The sequence below is a fragment of the Puntigrus tetrazona genome, chromosome 14 (genome assembly GCF_018831695.1).
Source record: "Puntigrus tetrazona isolate hp1 chromosome 14, ASM1883169v1, whole genome shotgun sequence".
NCBI classification, from domain to species: Eukaryota; Metazoa; Chordata; class Actinopteri; order Cypriniformes; family Cyprinidae; genus Puntigrus; species Puntigrus tetrazona.
The window spans coordinates 24,989,871-25,010,767 of record NC_056712.1 but is presented as its reverse complement, the minus strand read 5'-3'; the positions used below and the strand labels follow the sequence as shown (position 1 = coordinate 25,010,767).

The following is a 20,897-nucleotide window of genomic DNA, read 5'->3' as shown; positions in this document are numbered from 1 at the left end:
AGATCAGTCATGACCCCAGTCCCCAGCTCTTAAGGAGCGAAGGGTCATCAGACTTCCTGTCTCCTTCCAACATCAAATTTTCTGATCGGTAAGTTTTCCTCAGTGTTTTCACAACAGAAAATCTGAAGTGAATTTTTAGTGGAAGCTCCCAGGTGAGTTTCTACTTAGATTGCATAGTGTTTGAAAAAAAAAAAGAAAAAAAATTGTAACCACAGGCTGTGTTCTTTCCAAAGCCCTGGAAGATACAAATCTCTCCTGGAGCGAGAAAAAGTCCAATATGGGTTTAAATTTGCCTCACAGGCTCCAGGGCTTCCTCATCATCCAGTTCAGATCTTGTTTATCCGAAATAGAAGAGAAAGGCTGCTAAATGAATCACCCCCACTTTTTTATGTGGTCCAACTGCCTTAGAAAATCTGGCTTTTCTCTCACACTCCCGCTTTACTTTTCAGCAGGGTTTATGACGAGATGGTGCTAGAACGGAACATGCATTTTTAAAGAGTCGCAGGAGAGCGAGGCAGCAATCAAGTTTGTTTCTCAGCCTTGAGTGTCTGACTCACGTTTGCATCCAAGTACCATCAGCATCAGATTTTGTTTATAAACCTCACGGCCCCACGGCTTATACTCCAACTGTGCCAAGTTCATATCTAAGTCTTTCTGAACTTGGGAAGCTTCATTCCATTGAGCTCTTTACAGGTTGTTTTTCCTCTTTCTTGCTCTTTCTCTCACTAGGAGAGAAACCATATGTTTTACGTTCTCTCTCGGTCTCCCTCTTTCTCTGTCTCACCTAAACAATCAATGTTCTTCTTAACACCACAGAGTATTACGGACAGTCCGATTACATTCTAATCCCCAGCAAAATGGTTTATATAATATGTGGCTCAGGCGCACAAAGAACTGCCTTGGCAAGAAGCCATGGCAAAGGTCCATTGCTTGTGTTTGTGCTGGGTGTAATCCATGGTTTCTGTTGTTTTGGTTGTCTGGTATTCAGCACCACTTCAAATATTCCAAAGAGATTATGCAGTCGCATTTGAAATTCACAAACTTGTCATTTTGGGCCAGTGATAAGACTGTATACATGGTTACAATATTCATGGTGAAGCTGTGGTGGGTGTAGTGGTATTATAGTATATGTGCTCTCAATCTATAATGGCAAAATGAAAGGTTTTATTTATATAATGTAGTAGAGTCCAGATCCATCCTTGGAAAAGAAAAAAAGGTTTACATTTATTTATATTTGCACACATTTAGCTTACCCTTTGGAAAATGTAGTTGTTCATATTTTTTATGGTCATATATTATAGATTTTTTTCCAGATTTTTGGGTAATATATTTGACTTCCTCAAATATTATCAGAAGGAGTAGTTTTGCCTTCATTTTTTGTCTTTGCCATTTCATTTTGTACATCAGAAATAAAAAGTAGAACTGCACACTTTTCTAAAATAATTTAGCATTAGTATTTCATCTGCATTTGAAAAATTAACATAATGTTTCAATTATTTTGTTGTATTATGTATAATTATAGTTGTCTTTGGATGTACTATAATGATTCGTTTAAAATATGATTTCCTCTGACAGCTTGAAAATGTTATTTCAGGGCTGCATGTAGAGAAATGCAGTTGAAAGACTGCGACAGTTATCTCTTTAGTCTGCATGAAATATTGACTCATGAAACCCAGATCTCCTTTAATACAATTTTCCATGTTAGCAATTATTTCTTGCAATTTGTGACAGGAAATGAACACGACTAGCTCGGAGTGAACGATAAAGCAGAAGAAAGTGAATGTGAGTGGTGTAATAAATCTGTCAAACAGTCAACAGAAAAGTTCAGTAAGGTCACAAAAAGAATTATTCAAATGCATTGAAAAGATTAAGTTAGCCAGTCACATGTGATTACCTGCCATCTTTCACAACTGCAGTCTGTCAACAGCATTCAATTAAAAAGTCATTAATTAACTTCATTGATTGACCTGCTGCCCTGTGAAACTATTAATTGTCTGGAAGTTTTACGGCACTTGATTATAGAGATGCACAGTGCCTGTGTTTTGAAACTTACATAAATACATTTTATTATTTCTTCTTTTTATTTTTGTTAAGATTATGTGGAAAGATTCATGACTGGACCCCTCCCCACGAGTTCTTAGTCATCAGAAATGGTTTCAGATGTTGAATACATCAGCATAATGTACTAAAGCATGCGTAATTTTTCAACGACAACGCAGAAAAGTTTTGAAGGTGGTACAATTAAAGATTAGAATAAAATTCCCCTCTCTGAACTTTTCAGGGGAGAAATAACTGGGGGGATGTTAACAGAGGCAGATCTAAGCCCATTTCGTGCTGGGCTGTTGCCTTCAACTTGGTGATGACCACAACTATTTTTTTTATTACTGTAAGCCTCGAGAGATGCCTGACCCCTTCATCAGCAGTCATGAATTTATAATAACTGCCTTATACCACTGCTAACTTCACAGTATCTCATATCCATTCCCATAAGACAGAACTGTACCAACGCAGCAATCCAGTCACGTAACTGCAAACATGAGAGCTACTCATCAAAGTATGAAGTGGAGTGTTCCTGAGGTGTGGAAAAGCTGGGATACAGTGAGAGGGAGTCACTTAGGGGATTCCCAGGACGCCGGCTTATAAATACAGATCTGCTGTGGTAGGGATGAAATAATAAGCTAGAAACTGCAAGACAGAAAACAAAACAATTTCAAAATTGGTCTGGCTAAAAAAAAAATTAGCTGAAATCGAATGTAGAGAAAAACAGTAATTAACTGAATGTAATGTGAAGAGTTTGCCTCTCGTCTGACAGGCACAGCATCTGTCTGCTGGTCAAAAGGCCATTGGGGTTGCTGGTAATGGCTCCATAGGAAGCATTACTGGGGTACCAGAGACCTGTTTAATGAAAGCTTGAGCTTTTTTTCTTGAATCATTGGGATGCAAGTAAAGGACTTTTAATGAGCCTGACCTTTCAGGGCCCGATACCGCTGTCTGATCCCTGAGTCCCTGTCTGAGGAATGACAAGAATATTTAACACTCATTGCTTGCTCAACACTAGCTCAGATATTTTTTTTAGTTTTATCAGCATCCTGAAATTAATGACTGTGATGGCACTATCAAAGGTATATGCACCCATTGTAAAAAAAAATGTAGAATACATTTTAAAAAGCTGTGACATTTTTGTCTAATTAAAAAAAACAAAACAAAACTTGCCAGACAGTATTTCTGAGCAGAAAATCCAAGTTATCCAAGTTTAAACAACAAAATTATCTATTTAGGTTATTTTGACATTATTATATGACAGATTTCTGTTTATTACAGTTATTTTAAAGAGTTGTAATTTAATGTGCCCTGATTTTGTTTGTTAAAATTTACACTGCCATTTAAACGTTTCTTATTCTCATCAAGGCTGCATCTATTTGATCAAATTACAGAAATATTATTGCAATAAAAAAAAGATATATATATATATGGCAGTGTAACTCATAAAAAGTAAATTCCTAAATATAATTTAGATTTGTAATTCAGATTGAATGTTGATAAACCTTCAATAGAGCAACGTTTCGAAAAAAAAAAAAAAATCTGTTTTTTATTTGATATTTGATAGCAGGTATTTTCTGCTATTTGGGTAACTTTTCACATCTTTGGCAAATTTCAGATGTTCTTAGTATCAGCTCTCATATTTTTATGTTGGCTAATTGTGAGGGGAGAGATTTAGCCTTTGCATGTGTTATACAGTGATATAATCTGCCAGCTCTTCCAAAGGAAAGTAAATCTAGATTTTAGCCCAGTCAGCTGCAATATTATCAGACAGGCCTTTGGGCAGCATGCTGGAATTAGAAGCTTCATAAGAGGTCTGACTCGGCTGATGCACATGATTTGGCTCCTTATGTTCTTCACAGTAAGTACAGTGCCACATGTGACCCTCAGCAAGTCCTGGTTTCCCTCACGGGCTTTGAAACCACAATTACAGATGTACAGACAATATTCATTCAGAGATAAATGCTAAAAATACAAACTTTCTCAGAACCTACTGAGAAAAGAGAATATCATTATTTAAAGGCTGAGTATATTTTTTGTTTTCCAAAGAAGACAATTGTGCAGATTTGGAATGACATGAGGTTGATTAAATGATGACAGATTATTAATTTTTAAGAGAATTAGGTGTTAAAGCTCTTCCAAAGGGCTGTCTTTTCTCCATATGACTCATCATATAGAATTTGCATTTTTAGGTGAACAATCCCTTTAAGAATTCTGGAACCAGGAAGACTTTAATATGAGTATTTTTAAACCAGTTTGTCATTGAAACAGAGGATCTTTTAACAAAGGTAACACTGTCGTAAACCTCTTTTTACAAACCAGAGTTCATCTCATAGAGCATGATAATCACAGTTACCACCCTGATTTCAGTTAGTACCAGCATACACTTTACACATGACTTGCAAACATATGCTGCTAATTGCTTTTCATTAGGGAGCCAGTGATCAGAAAGCATATTCATTTTCAAAGTGGCCACTTTTTACCAAAGGCATAGGAAATAATAGTCATTAGACACTCATGGATGGTTGTCCAGATTTTTATGGCTATTAGCATAATAGGATATAAAGTTTTCAGGTTTCACAACCTGCCATCAAAATACATCTCTGATCATTTCCTTGAATGCTTGCGCTCAACCATATTTTACCCTTTGAGTAAAATGGTCTTTGCATTTGAATTAGAATGAAAAGTACTTTTTTCTTTTTTTTTTGTCTTGCTATTCCATTTGGTTTCCTTTCCAAAGGATACCTTTTCTATCCATGCTTTACTTTTGATGAACAGCATCATCAGGAGAATAGGATTTGGGTTTTCGTTCTGCAATTTTCCAAGATACATTTGTCTTTGCTGATGTGATCTATGTCCCTTCTGTGGTAATGCTCCCGTGTCCATGGAGACACAGTGGTAGAATGTGGACTCAATCACCCACTGCCCTCAAGCAGTGACTGGACAGATGCCTCAGTAAAAAAACATGGCTCACACATACAGGTCAAAGCTGCCCTTTGTTAACCCTCTAGAATAAATTACATTTGTCAGCGATAATCTCGCCACAGAAATATCTTACAGTCTTCAGTGCCGATATTCACGTAGGAATTTCCAGAAGCAGTAAAATGTATGAGAGATGGATCATGCAGAAGTCAGACCACTAAATATGGTGGCTGTAGTAATGCTGAATTAAGAGTATGTTGCTAGCATTTTTTTACCTGTAGATGTTTTTTCATAAATCTGGCTTTAGAGTGAGCTTGAAAGCTCTAAAATCATTAGCGATACTTCACAGCTCTTTCCCAAGAAGGTTTATTCCTCGCTGTTTACAAATCCTGCATCATTATTAATGTCTGTAGAAAACTCATTGTTCTAACCTGGATCTATAATGTGGTGCAAAAGCAACTCAGTGGAAATATATATTGCAAGTATAAAACCCAGCTCATAACTTTATTAAAAGTCAAGCTCAGCTGAAACTCCTCACAGCCCACAGATTACACATTTTAATTCATAATGCACTCTTTAACCTTAGGGGAGGCTGTCTCTGACATCTCAGAAGACCCATTAGATTAGATCATGTTACAGTGCTAAATATATTCTCTGTTGCTGAAAACCTTGAGAAATGCATTTAATGCCGTGATGGTCTCATTTTTTAATCTGATCTTCCTCTTTGCCCCTAGCCACTGTTCTCCCCAGATCCACGATTTGTTTAAACTGTGGTTTAGCTGTAGCTTTTCCAAGCTATCGGCTTAATGCTCGGGTGTGCCATAATTAAGACACAAGAGCTGTTTTTGAAGTTTATACTGATTTGCAGAGAAACATGATACTGTAAGCATTTTTTTCCAATCTACTAAATTCTACTTGCCTGCTGTAACCTTTATTATTCTCCTTTTGATCACAAAAGGAATTAATTGAATGATTTGCATAAATATTTGAATGTGAAACTGAATGCACAATTCATCTTCCAGCTAAAAATTAGACGTAATTGGCAGTACAGTATGTAGTGAAAAAATCATCAGTGTTGCTTGGTTACGTAAAGCCCTATAGTGTCAAATAATAAAATATGCTTTGTGAAAACTACTCATCTGATTGTTTATTCACCAAGCCTGTTATTTACATTAATTGTAATCAAACCTTAGCATGGCTAATTGGTACTTCATATCACAAAAATGTACAACAAATGAGCCCACCTGCTTTTCCCACTTAATTTGTAGACAATCAAACAAACAAAGATATGAATACATTACCATTTAGATACAGCACCATTAAAAAAGTTAAATGTAAAAGAAAGTTTCTAAATATCTACTACTGTCCTCTCAGCTTTCATCTTATTGCTTCACAGAAATAGACCTTGGGTCAGTCGGGAATGTCTGTTGTCAGTCTGTGAGACAGTGCTCCAACTTCTCTGATTACTTGCCTGATGGTGCCAGCGCTCTGACAGAGAGCTGTGATGGGTCTTTTTGTGACGTGATCTACGCTGTCAGAGCAATAAGTAGAGAAGCCTATCAGATTCACCCTCCCAAGAGGGTCCCACAGGCCCGTCTTTCTCATCAGGGACCATGGATGACATTTCAGGATCGTCAATCTGCCATTCAGTGTTTTAGACCTTTCCTTTTTCAATGTGTTCATTGCACATTTTTGTATTAACTGATGTTATAGTTAAAAAAAAAATGAAACCCTTGTGTAAAAGCCAGCATATAGCATGACTCTGTTTCAAAACTTGGTTTGCAACCTTGCTACATAATGCCATTTATCATAATATTAATAATTTTTCATATTAAGCCATATTTTTGGTATTAGGTATGTTTAAGATTTATTGGAAATCTTGGAAGTTTTTTCCTTCTTAAAATATACTACTGTTTAAAATGTTGGGGTCAGTAAGATTTTTTTAAAATGCCTTTAAATTATGCTTATGTCAAAATACAGAAAGATAGTGATATTGAGAAATTTATAATAACTGTGTTATATGTTTTATGCATGTTTTGTCTAGTTTGTAAAATATAACAGAAAGAATCATAAAAAAAACATTGAATGACGATTTTATCTGAAATGCATCATTTTGCTGACACCTAAATGGAAAATCTCTGCTCCACTGTCTCCAATGCAAAGACGTCACCACAGAGAAGAAAGATTAGCCTTCTGGCAGAGAGGCGCTGCCGTGATTTTTCTCTGTGTGCCCATTCAGGTTAATGAAATGAGAGCTCAGAGAAATTGGTCTGGAATTCAGGTGTGACAGAGAAATGAAGGCCAGGAAACGGAAGCGTTTAATGAGTGAAGTTGAGCAGAGTCACTCTCTGCTTCCCTTCTCTGTGACAGACAACGCTATTTCATGTTTTTACTCAACAACACATCTCACACGTGTACATGTGTACAGTAAATGTCTAATTAGGACCTGCAGCATGCTACCACAGGATGATAAATGTGGTCCATTAAATGCCTGTGCTGTATGAATATGGATGGATCTGTCAGTTCTCATCAGGTTCTGGATTATTTCCATGCACTTAAACGAGTCTCTGTTCGCCATCCATCCACTCTGGGATCTGCTTCTTGTTGTTTCACACATTTATCTGCTACACTCTCTAGTTTGCTCAGGTAATGAGGCCCTCCCGTCTGCTCGCCTTAGGGGCTGTGGTGCTCTTGCAGGTAGTTCACAGCTCTCCCTGTTTTCACTAGCTGTCCCTCAGGTGATCCTGGCTCATTCTACCTTCACATGGCTTCAACAACGCTCCACCTGTCTGTGAAGCCTGTACTATGGGTACGGTGCCGATTTGGACAAAAAAAAGTGTGCGGAGAGGTCACTCACTGTGTTTTAGAGCCTCCAGCTGTTCCAGACCTCAATGTCAGTGTGTGCTTCTGCTTCGCATGAAAGAGACTGAAGACCACAATGGCTTGTGTTTGCATGTGTGGTTTCCAGTCTTCCTGGGATTCTGGGAAAGGAACTCTTTGAGGTCCTGTGGTGCGCTGTGGCCTCTCAGCATATGTTTCAAACATAATTTTTGAGGTTCTTTGTGAATGTATGCATTGTTGTTTTTATCGTTATCAGTGCTTTTGATACTGTATTGTAATTGTAGTTTTTATTAGAAAAATGATAAGATTTATGTAAAATATAAAAGAAAATATTGAGTATTTTTGCCGGTAACATTACTATAAATTATCTTTTAGCTCATCTGAATACAGACAGAATAATAATTTATACGAATGACCACACCTAACCCACTCATGATTTATAGCGCATATACATTTTAGGTAAAACATGCCTTTTCAGGGATCAAAGCCATGATTGCATACTCACATCACATGCTATCAAAAGTGGGAAGTGTGAAAATGTCTTGTTGCTGATAGGGGGCAAATTTCAGGGATTTGGACAATTGACCTATAAAGACAGGTTGGATATATAACCTTAAATGGCTATGTGATCCTTAGAAATGTAAAAATATTTTCCAGTCGGTTTCTGTGATATGGACATAAGTGGTAGCACTTGGTGCAGTAGTAGAATGACTGTAAACAATAGCGTCTTCTAAATAGTATGTATTTTATGTGAGTGCTTATTCAGTTGATACTTCCACAGCAGCATGTTTCTGTTAGTGTCAGAATAGTTGCATGTTTATCAGTTTCTGAAATCTGCAGTGGAAGCGCAAAATTTTGACGAATGCAGTGTCGCCTGAATATTTCATGTGTAGAAACAATTTGCATAAAATGGAATGCATGGATGCTGCACATTTGAATTTTTTTTTCCAAATGTACTAGAACTACATCTGTATGGGATTTTGAATGCAGGTAATGTGATAAATTATAACAAATGGTCTGGATGAGCCTTCAGGGTTCTCATGCTAGCATAGTGAGGTCAGGATGTTCCTTTCACCCTCTGTGGTGTGAGGCACAAAGACTTTAGTTGGTCTTCTCAAGCACACCTGAAATAACCACTTTAATTGGAGCACTCTCCAATGCACCTCACTTCTCTGAACACCGGCAGAGTAACAAATTATTTTTTCAGGCACTGTTGACCCACTGCAAACGAGTAGATTTTGGAGCTGGTTCATACAGGAAGAGTTGTAATTAATCTTTATAAACAGAGAGAGGTACAGTTGCTCTCCCCTGAAGCTCTCCGTGTGGGTGGTATGTCATACACAAGCATCCTAGAGGCACTTAGTGGATGAAGTCCATACTTTGCTTAAGGGGGTAAAGGGATCCAGAGTCTAGACTAAGTTTGGCCTCACTCCCAGAAGCTCATCTACTGTATATGTCTTAAGTGACTATGTGCAGCACAGCACTGCTTCTTACAAAAAAAATAATCCTAAAATTATTTATTTACCTCAAAAATGGTTCAGATATTTGTGATTGCTCCATTCTTTATAGAGTGTTATTTTCTTGTGAAATCTATAAAGTGGGTAGAACCGAGAAGTATCTGATCTCCTCTTGTTATAAACCTGTTTTTGATCTCCTTTTGTTATAAACCTGTTTCACACTTGTCACTTTTTCCAAACTTGAGTTTAATTCCACTGCTGGTCTTTTTAACATTGCACTTTTAGGTTTAGATCATGGCATGTCAGCATCACATGCAATAATGTCAGCTGTTGGGTTAATAGTAAATCAGTTTGATTTGTGATTTACTGGCTTTTGATTGACTACACAGTGTGATTTGATGAAAATATTTTACGTATTTTTAAAAATGTATCTATTGCATTCTTTATAGATGCTCAAAATTATTCAACATATCAATAGCTGATAAATAATACAAAATTGTTTCTTTTTCTTTTTTTTTAACGTAACCTGTTAAGATTTGGATCCTGTGTAACTTCTGTTTCATTGCAATCTTAAATTCTTTCCTTAGTGTATATTGACAATTTATTTTGTGTTTTTATTAGTGATGTTAAATGATCGTGATTAAGTGCATCTAAAATAAAAGTTTTTGTTTCCTGTATGTGTAAATTTATTATATATATATATTATAAATGTTACGAGAGGTTTCCGCACCCTGTCTCATCGCACCACCAGAGGGAGCCCTCACCTGGGTATTAACCTTGTATCGGGACTCAAATTCTGACAGACCCGCATACCTGGGACTGATCCTCATCTTGAACCTGATCCTCATTACCACACCCACTCCTGTATAAAAGACAACCACCTCAGTGTGAAGTCTTGATTTGCATCAGCCAACTGCTGGATTTTGTTCTTGTTCTTACTACTTCTCTGTTTAAAAAGTTGTAGATGGATCTAAACACTTCTGACTTTACAACAGTAATCATGCAACTCTTGTCTGAGCTATATGCACAAGCTAACCTGCTATTTACCAACACCAGCTGTCTCGTTTGACAAATCTCAAAAGAGAACTTAGTAAGAATGCTGCAAACCCTGGGCCGCTCTTCTACTCCACAAGCTGCTGCCCCAATCAATACTCTACCTGACATTGCTACCATGCCACCATCAACGTTGAGTCCTTGAGTGGCGTTCCCAGATAAGTTTAATGGCGATCCAACCAAGTATAGATTAGAGTAGTAGAGATTTCTACTGCAGTGTTCACTGTTTGTGAACCAACAGCCCTCTTTATATCCCACAGATTCAAGTAAGATCTCATTTGTTTGCTCTCTGCTAACCGGAAGGGCTCTGGATTGGGCCACTGCCGTCTGGAGAATGGATGGATCACTTTCCCCACCTATGACATCTTCCTGCTACATTTTCAGGAAGTCTTCAAGCACCCAGTCAGGGAAAAGAGCCCCGGGGAAAAGCTTCACATGTTGAGTCAGGGAAAAATAACTTTTGCAGAGTATGCCCTCATATTTTGCATGCTTGCTGTTCAGACCAGTTGGGTAGAGGACACACTAAAGCTGCAATTTGTCGAGGATTGAATTAGAATTTGAATTAGATAAGAATTAGCTTGTCGTGATGAGTGGGGGGAATTTTAAAAGGTTTAATGGAACTCACAATTCAAATCGACAACCTTGTGCGATTACGACGACCTGCACACACCACACAAAGCCTCTGCATGACCCCTGGAACTAGTCCTGAACCAATGCAGCTAGACTATACTCACCTTTCCTCTGAAAAACAAGAGTGATGGATTCAGCTACATCTATGCATGTACTGTGGTCAGGCCGGCCATCTAAAATTCTCCTGCCCTGTTTGACCCACCACAGAGAATCTCAGAACGGTGAGTCCCTTCAATATCCGAATTCCTGCGTAAAGATCCCAGTAAAACTGTAAAACCAGCAGCAAGTATTTTGTCTGTAGAAGTAAATTTCACGTCAAATTCGTCTAGCAAACGTCACCTTTCCCTAACCTCGTGTACCCTTCATCTCCTCAGAAACCGTTTTTGGAGGCCTTCAATGACAGAGGATACTGCCATCTTTTTTAATAACTGCACCTTATGCATCACCTCTAAACCATTATGCCAAGAGCCAGCCAGCCTGCTTCAAACATTACTAATACCTCAATGGTCACAAATAGCAATTTTCTTCGTAACCGATTTACATTTAACAAATTACCTAACTCATTTAGTAGCACCACTGTAATAGACAGTTTCACCAAGACTCAACCCCTTTGTCCATGCTTTTGTCGACTTTCGAAACTACTGAGACCTTATATAACTACGTCTTCCAGTTCCATGGCCTACCCAAGGACATTGTGTCAGTTGGGGTTCCACAATTCATGTGGAAATTATGATTTTGGACAGCCTTTTTCAGACTCCTCAATGTTAGCATAATCCTCATATCCGGATACCATCCACAGTCTAATTGACAGACAGAACGACTCAACTAGGAGCTCACTCACTTTCTCAGAATGTATTGCCAAAATAATCAAGCAGAATGGAGCAAATTCCTCATGTGAGCTGAGTATGCTGAAAGCTCCCTTCTGAAACCTGCTACTGGACTAACCCCTTTAGAATGCATGCTGGGCTTCCAACCACCTCTCTTCCCCTGGTCAGGTGAACCTTTCAACATGTCTTCTGTCACCAAATGGCTATGCCGAAGTAAGGAGACCTGGAATCGTACAAACATTAATTTGCAAAGAGCAGTGAGATGACTGGAGGAACAAGCTGATCATCATCATCGTCATCCGGAAGCCGAGTATACCACAGGGCAATGTGTTTGGCTATCTTCCAGAGACATCCACCTCCAAATCTCCTGCAAGAAGCTCAGTCATAGGTATGTGGGTCCATTCAATATTATTAGTCAAATCACACCAGTTTCATTTTACTTAGATTTGCCTGCTATCATCTGCTACTATTGTATCTCTCCCACTTTTCATGTGTAGCTGTTAAAACCTGCTGGTGGTCCAAGAGAGAGTTGGAGAGCCAGGAAACCGAGGTCCAAGCGCTCCCGCCCATTCTGGTCGACGACAAGGAGGTGTACGATGTCCGAATGATGCTTGACTCTCAACTCTGGGGCAAGTACTTCAGTATCTTGTCAACTGGGAGGGGTATATTCCAGAGGAAAGGTCCTGGGCAATACAAGGGACATTCTTGACCCCTCACTTATAGGACACATTTGGAGAAGCCGACCTGGCAACCACAAGGAAGACCACTGGTGATAATTTCTGAGCATTATTCTGTTTCTTGGCCTGCCTGTGTAGTAACCTTGACTGCGGATTCTGATTCTGGCTGCCTGTCCTGACCCCTTTTGCCAGTTTATTGCTTGTGAATGCTTACTGCCTTCGCTTTCGTCTGCCCGACTCCTAGATCACGTTTACGGCCAACAGCTGTATTTTCTCCTTTTTACTACTTCTGTTTAATAATCTGCAGATTGATCTAAATACTTCTGGCTTATCACAAAATGTACATATTTTCAAATATGCTGTGTGTTATATATACATAATAAATATACACAGAACATACAATGTTAAAATAATTATTTGATTAATTGTTTGACAGTACTAGTTTTTAATCAACTATTAGTCAGCACAAAAGATTCTCTTTTAAAAATCTTTCACACCAGCTGAACAACTGTAACAAATGACTTCAGATCACACCAAAAGCTCCAGTGTGAAGTGTCCTAAAAACGTTGAAATGTAAAATCCTTACTGCTGTGTTTGAGAAACAGGCTTTCAGAAGTCAACATGCTGCATGACTTGAATGGCTCTGCTCTGATTTAACTGCTAATAGCTCTGTGTTCTTTCATGCTGTGTTCAAGCAGGTAGTGTAGTCTCCAATCTAGAAGGTACACTGATAACACAACGGTCACACAGACAGAAATGTTCCATTGTATGGATGCAAATATCCACTCTTTATCTCCAGGAATCCTGCACTGGTGCCATTAGTGAGAAAACGGTGTCTAATGTATTCTGGCTTGGACCAGGAAGATTGGTGGCCAGAAACCTTCTTCTTGGACATCAAGGTGATGGTAAAAATAAAGACAGAGAAGAAAGGGAAAACAGGGAAGTGATGTGGGAAGACCCGATGAGCTGATAGTGGAGCGCTTGGGTAATGGATGAGGCATGGGCTTGCAGCTGGTTGTGCAGACAGAGATAAAGAGAAAGTCGGTATGGTCATGCATGTCTAATTTAATTTTTGGCTCTAACTCTAACCCCTGGCAAAAAGGAGGGAGCATATACAGATTGTACACAAAATGTAATATATTTCTTAAAAATGTTTTAGCTGGTTAAAAAATACCTCTAAAGTTTTAAGTTTTGAAATGGTCAAAAGGGTTAGTAAATATGGTTTAGAGTAAATGTAAAATGACACACATGCTAGATTGTCTAGCAGTGGCTTTGAATATTTGTTTCAATCACCCATTTTATTTAATAAGCCTCTATTATTTAAAAAAAAAAGTAGTAATATTTTTGAGTGGAATGGATAGGTTTTCAAAGATAATTTGAGCATTCAATTGCAATTTCAATTGTGAGGATCCTCCAAGTGGTGCATCATTTTGATGGTGGATTGTAATCCAGAAATTATTACACATGGGAATGAAATTAAATTATATTTTTAGTTTTAAATGTGCTTTGGATTAGAGATTGTCATGATTTCAGTCTACCTTTCCCTGTCTTAATTTTTGTGGACTGATCTTATTAGTTTCCTTAGTAACAGTTAGCTCCTCTCCCTTGTTAGCTTGTTATCCTGTCTATCCGCTCAGTTGCTGCTCGAACCAACAAGTATTGTTTAGCCATAGCTACTCTACATAGCCATTTTCTAGTTTCCCTTTCATCATGCCTCTGTCCTAACAGAGTCCAAACAGGAGACTCTGTTTGTCCAGAGTCGTTTGTCTGGATTATTACTTTCTGTTTTTGGCCTGCTGGATTTTTTTTTGCCATCAGCTGATCCTCACTTGTTTCCTAGACTATTCTTGTGTATTCTTGTGCCATATCCTTCTACTGTTGCTCGACCCTGCCTATATTTATGACCATGTTTTATAATAAAAACCTGCAGCTGGATCCACATGTCTCAAGCCTCATTAGGTCTGTTACACAGATTGCCTGGGATTACATAGGATTTGTATTTTAAAGACAACCACTTCAAATTTGAATGTGAATTTGCATTAGAAATTGAAATCTGCATGCTAATATACACTATACTTTTCACAGTTAATTAACTTTAACCTGACAGTTTTACCGCCTTATTATTATTATTATTATTATTATTATTATTATTATTATTATTATTTGTGTGTGAGTGTTACATAACTTGACTTAAATCTTACTGAAAAGAAGTTACATTGTGCAAGTTACATTGTGGCAATTTACCACACTATAGAGGGTCAAAATGTGTTCCTGTCGGTTTATTTTTAGTACAAATCAACCCATGAAATTTCAAAAGTGAGACTCCAGCTTTGGTTGCTTACTATATTTAAGTTCATGATACATAATAGCATGGGTTGCATTCTACTCCCTTAAATCAAGGAAAACAAAATAAGTCTATTTTACGTAGACAAATTTTTTTTCAGAATAAAATAGCTACCTATATTAGGACCATAAGCATTTTATTGTTTATTAGACTGACATCATACAGTCACAAGAACTGACATAACTTTCTCTGTAATGGGCTTATGTCTATTTGACTTAGAAATATAGTGGTAGTATTTTATTGTAAATACCATTAAGTCAGACTCAGTGGCTCCATCCTCACGACCTGTTGTACTTCCCTTGCCAAGACAGTCAGTCACGCTAATGATTCTGAATGTATTTCTGAATCCCGTGGCGTGACCTTAGGCTGTTTGCGTCCTCCTTGACCACTGCTGCTTCGCTTTTGAGAAACTGCAGCTGTTTCCATTTTCCATTAGGAAAAAATCATCTGTCGTACAGGGTTAATGGATAAGGCCATAAGCTAAATAGATCAATAAACCAGAATTGTCATGGCAACTGACCGGCAGAGCAAATCTCCAGCCGCTAGCATTGGCGCTCTCATAACTGCCGTGACACCAGAAATATCAATAAACCAAACACTGGGTCGCCGCGGCCCACTTTCTGAGCCTGTCTGGAGGTCAGAGCGTTAGTCAGGCATTTACTGAAAAGCTGTGATTAGCACTATTGAATTTAATTTGTTCCTACAATAGTGGGCCAGAGTCAAGGGGTGCCCTTACGGAGGGTAATAATTTATTCAGCGTTCAGTGGAATTACACGGCTCCAACGTGCTTGTGTTCTCATTTCGTGCTGAAAAAAGTGCTGCCTCGCTCCCTGACATTGTGTTATCTGACGCGCACAGTTGTAATCCCCACTTCAACTTCCATCTCCCCCCACCCACCTCCCAAAACTGCTTCACCAGCCATGCGTGACATCGGCTAGAGAACAGGAAAGTGGAGCAAAAGATAAAGAGAGAGACTGAGAGACTGATGAGTCCTGGTGGGTGTTGTTACTTGTGTTTACTACCCATCCCTAAAGTAAATGACCTTGTGTCATGTAGCACAGTCCGGGGATGTGCTGTTTGCATGCTTCATTTTCCTGATTTCCTGTATTGTGCTCATTCGTTCCCAATGGCAATGCGATTGTATTCGTTTTTTCATTAGAAACAGCACCTCCCACCAAGACCTCTGCTTGCTTCCTATTATCATTTAGAAAGATCTCCCCTCAGGATTAGATGAGTCAGAAGCTGTCCAGCTGTTATGAGATCTTCTGCTTCAGTCAAATAGCTTTGTTGTACTATCATTGGATTTGACAAAGTGACCAGCATGCAGAGTGGCAAGACGAATGCTCTGTCTTCAAAAATCTGAATTTAGATACAGAATTTGAAGGCATGAAAGGCTGTTTACAAGAGGTGATGCTTTGTTTTGGCCAAATTCTAGGACCAAATTCTATGTAGATATGATATTTTGGGTTTTTTTATAAGTCTACACTTACACTTCTCATAGCAACATAAAAGATTTCTTTGGCAAAGCATCTATAAGACGATCTAAAATGTAAATCGCGATATGGCCTAATGCATTTATCAAATTGCTAAAGGTTGTTATTTCACTAAATGCAATTAATGTTGCATTGTGTTCATTTACATTACATGCAGTAACTCATGATCTGTTGTTTTTAGCTTCTTAGAGCGGCTCAGATCACAGTAATGCTGTAGTAAACCCCATTTCTCCACGTACTGTGAGTTTAATGTGCATTTGGGAACAGAGTGTGCGGTTGCTTTTTCACATAATTTTTTGTAGACGGATGATTACAGCATTTTCCCTGCATTTGTAATGAAATGTCTTTCTGAACCTGTTGCCTCAGAAAATCTAGAGATCTCTCTGTAGTTTTCTGCAGAAATGATTAAATTACTTTTGTAAGATTGAAAATGAAGACGTAATTATTGTACGTTTGCTACTGTAGTGTACCATTGCTACCAGTATTATTCCAATAGTGATATATGTCTTAGTGATATAAAATGAATAAATAAAAATATGAACGATAACATTATGAATGTAATGGAAACGCATTTCACAAAACAGTTTGAGTCAAGTCCTCAAAGTCAGTCCATAATTTACTGAACTGAAATAGGGTTGAAGTGGTTGCTCTTTAAAAGGAATGCATTGAATATTAAAATATACAACTTTTTCTTATGACACTAGAAGGTCTAAGGTCCACGTCCCTACTTCAGTTCTAAAAACCTTAGTTTTAAAATGCTAGGACAATAGTTTGGTGTAATTTAAAAATTAGTCATTCATGTTTTACAATATTTGTGAGTACAGCTTATGACAGTATTGCTAGCTTAGCAACAGGCTAACATTAAAGTACTCTCATATACTATTTGTGCAGAGCGGAGATTTACATGTCTGTGGTACAGTTTCTGTGGTATTGATGCTTTCATTGAAGACAGTGCCCTATGTAATGAGGTGACTTTCATTACATTTTGGAGCAGCACAGTATATGGATTTCTATAGAGTATAGATTTCTTCAAACATCACTCTATATGGTGTTCCATCTCCCCTTCCTCCAATTCGTTGGACGCAAACCTGTTTTGCCGTCTCTGAATTAGCAGCAACATAAAGACTCCTTTATGTGCTTTTAATTGCGTTGAAAGTAATAGCTCAATGTAGCAACCTCCAGTAGGGCTTTTCCAACAGGGCTTCAATCTGTCAAACCACAAGCAGGAGGAGAATCCCACAGGCCCTTCATTTAAATGAGGCGCTGTGGCCCAACCGCATTAGTTACACTTCATGTTGTGCTTCTCTTGCTGTGGTGCTGTATGGGAGCTGGCAGTGGAAAGAAATTCATTTCACCACAGCCCACTGGCTATGCGCTCAGGCTCAAAATAATTTTTACCAGGTTAAGAGTCAAGTACCAAAAACGTAAGGGAATAGTTTGTTTTTTAAACAAATTTTTAAACAAATGTACCGGTTTCTCTATCACTGCTTAACTTTTAATACGATCCCTCATCCTTTTAGACCTCTCAGTTTTCGGGTTCCACATGCAGTGCACTTTACACTTTGTAAAAAGTGAAGGGCGCACACTTTTCTCACACCTCAGTGGAAAGAGAAATTGGCCGGGAACAATCATTCACACTGCTGCACAGCGGTCTGTCACCTCTCATCTGTATGTTCATGCTCACATCACTGAACCACCTGTGCTGCTGTCCCACAGTTTGGTTGCAAACCCTGGGTTAAATCTGCCCTGCCATCTACCGCTGTTGTATGCTCTCTTTGTTTTCACAGTAGAGCTGCTGAGGTAGACAGACAAATATTTGCCGGAGAGGTGCAAGCACTTTTTTGTGAGCAAAATGGGGGAATAACAATCAGAGTCGCTTGCAAAATCCTGATTAGCAGATTTTTAAAATAACTCATAAAGTGGCTAATATGAACTTATTATATTATATAATAAATGAACTCCTAATTATTGCTCGATAAGGTTTAAGTATTGTGTCAGATTAGAGCTATAGAATATGGTCATGCAGAATATGTGCTTTAAAAATATTAATAAATAGATAATATGCTAGTAATGTGCATGATCATAAGTAAAATATTTATTATAATTGAAAATATTTATCATGTAGAAACATTCGTCTCATGTGGAGCGTCTGAGGTAAAATGTTGCTGCAAACGATTCAGTCAGCCAATCAGCATCAAGTATTCCACAGGTGTGTGCAGTGAATCTATATATAACAAGTGTTTTGCTCAGTGACCCCTGACCTCTGCATTAGCATTGCTGCTGAGATCCGTCCTGGTGTGACTTTGGGGTCAGATTTGGCACACGCTCCTGTTTGGTGGAATTGGTGTATTCGTGTCTGAAATTCGTGCATAGCCCAGCGATGAAAACTACGTACCGCTTCATAATTAATTATACACAAAGTCTGAGCTGCGCAAGCCCCCTTTTGTTTTCAATCTCAGCATCTTTTATTCCCTTACAAATCCCACAGTTTGCGTCTTGACAGACGTCTTTATTTCACACAGTGCCAGCTGCTCTTTCAAAGCACGCTAGCTTTCTTTTCTCGAGGTAATGTTCTTCCTATGTTTTCCCTGAGGTTATACTCTGTTCAAAACTTTCATTACGAAAGCGAAAGATGTCTGCGGAAACAGATAGTGACGTTCTCATATTCATCTTCCCTCAATCACCACTCAGCTGACCCGCAGACAGCACAGGCACGCTGAGGCAGTTCTGAATCACTCTGCCTCCCAGTATGTTTTGTAAGCTCCTGCTGATATCTGCGGCCGTGCTCGTGACCTGTCTACCTGCTAATCAGCCACCTGCTGGATTTCTACCCAGGTCTCTGCACGGCTCCTTTCACAGCCATTCTCGCCCCCTCACCTCAGAGTCGGACAGCTCAGCCCAAACAGTGCTCATCTCTGCCTCCATGTTCTGTCCGCTCTGAATCGCCCACACAGTGTCTGCAGTTTGACACACTGAGCTGGTGAGTGCCATCGCTAAGGGATGTCATCTCCCGCCCGCAAGTCACACCACAGGCCCTTCAGAGACACCGAAGCCTCTCTGTGCTCGCGTGTACATGTAACATGTGACATACCACAACATCTACAACATGTTCCTCTGCCAGTCACCCTGTCCCTGGCTGTCTTATACACTCCTGTCTCGCTAGTTGTACCTTTGGTTACATCATCGTGACTCCCAGCACTTTGCCTGTAATTTCATCTAGAATGACTTCGCTCCATCTTCTCTTCATGCCTCACTCTGATTCTCAATGGAGTTCCCGTCAGTGTCTCGCTCTCTCAGAGCTGATGCTCGTCGGCAGACCCAGGCTTTGGGATTATGCAAATTTAACTCCAGCCTGTTCACACCTGGATGCAATGGGGCATGAAACAGGGAGTGCACTCGCTGCAAAACTTTTCACTTTTTTCATTCAGACAGAGAGAGACGGGGGGGAGAAAATCGTTTTTTCCTTTTTTGAACAGTTGCTGTATGTAGCTTCTTTAAATTGTTGGATGTTTTTCTTTATGTGAAAAGCTATCATATGATTTAAATAGCACTGAGATTCTCTACATCTTTCAAATTCTTCAAAATTTTGCTTTGTGTGTGTATTAATAAAATAAAGAGACGAAAGCCTTACTGTGAGCTAAAGAATTTTGTGCTGTTGGATATTGTTTATGTTGGTTCTTAGGCACTCCAGGCTATACAAAATATCACAAAATATTTCTGCTAAACAAAATGGATTAGACACAATACACACACATATACACACACACACATATATATATACATACATAAATACATAATTTTTTTATTTTTTTTTATTTTTTTTTTTACAAAGAGCTCATTTCAGCAGCTTTCATCTCTTCTTTCAAAAATGCTGCATGAATGAATTTTTGAATTAGTTTGAACTGGGAGAGAGGATCATAGCATTTTTCTTAAAAATTACCACATTTCCATAGACTGACTGTACTCTGTGTTAACAAAGTTTAAATTCACTTTATTTTAAAATTACAAAAATAAACTAAGAAAACTGTAGTCGTCTAGTTTAGCTTCAACTCAAGTTTCCTCGTACAACAGAGAGTCTGTATACAGTCCAAGCAGATTCATGCTTTGTTTTGTTTTGTTTTGCTTTTTTTTTTTTTTTTTGCATGTTTATCATAATATCCACTTTGCAAAGACAACAACAACAAATGCGTGCACAATATTAAAAACCACTGCTTCTCTTACCTGATAAAGCCCCCTTGGAAAAAGAAAAAAGACAAGATGTATAAAATCCTTATGACCTGAGGGAGCATTCTCTTGCTCAGTCTCTCTCTCTTTCTCTCTCAGACCGTTTGAAGAACTTACAGTCTACAGAATTACCAAATCCAAAGAGGAGCAGGTAACACTCGACAGGAATGCATTGTCTTGCAGAGTGATCCGAGCCTGTCTGTGAAGAAACTTCTTCTGCTTTCCTCCCTGCTCACTTCTGCTGGCTGGAAAATCCTCCACAGTGGCCCCCCCACCCTCAGATGTCAGGGAGAATAGGTGAGAGAGCAAGCATGTCTGTGTGTCTGGGTTTGTGTTTTGAAGAGACTATGTGCTTTTCTCTTTCTTTCTCGCTCTTTTTTATGGCCAGC

At 38.6% G+C, this 20,897-nt stretch overlaps 1 protein-coding gene and 1 long non-coding RNA gene across 3 annotated transcripts in view; one reads left to right on the top strand and one right to left on the bottom strand.

The window, feature by feature from the left end:
* The window catches only part of glra4a (glycine receptor, alpha 4a), a 34,028-nt gene extending 13,145 nt beyond the window's left edge, over positions 1-20,883 (bottom strand). Inside the window, exon 1 of one of the 2 annotated variants that reach the window (XM_043256842.1) lies at positions 20,506-20,883. In XM_043256842.1, coding sequence (XP_043112777.1) covers positions 20,506-20,573 — 68 coding nt within the window. In that variant the 5' untranslated portion in view covers positions 20,574-20,883. The remainder of the gene's footprint in view (positions 1-20,505) is intronic. The other variant, XM_043256841.1, reaches the window with a different exon arrangement.
* Positions 10,768-12,692, top strand: LOC122357453. Its single transcript, XR_006252481.1, has 3 exons — positions 10,768-11,164; positions 11,318-12,158; positions 12,268-12,692. It is a non-coding gene; the product is annotated as an uncharacterized LOC122357453 (long non-coding RNA).
* Positions 20,884-20,897: the final 14 nt, after the last annotated feature.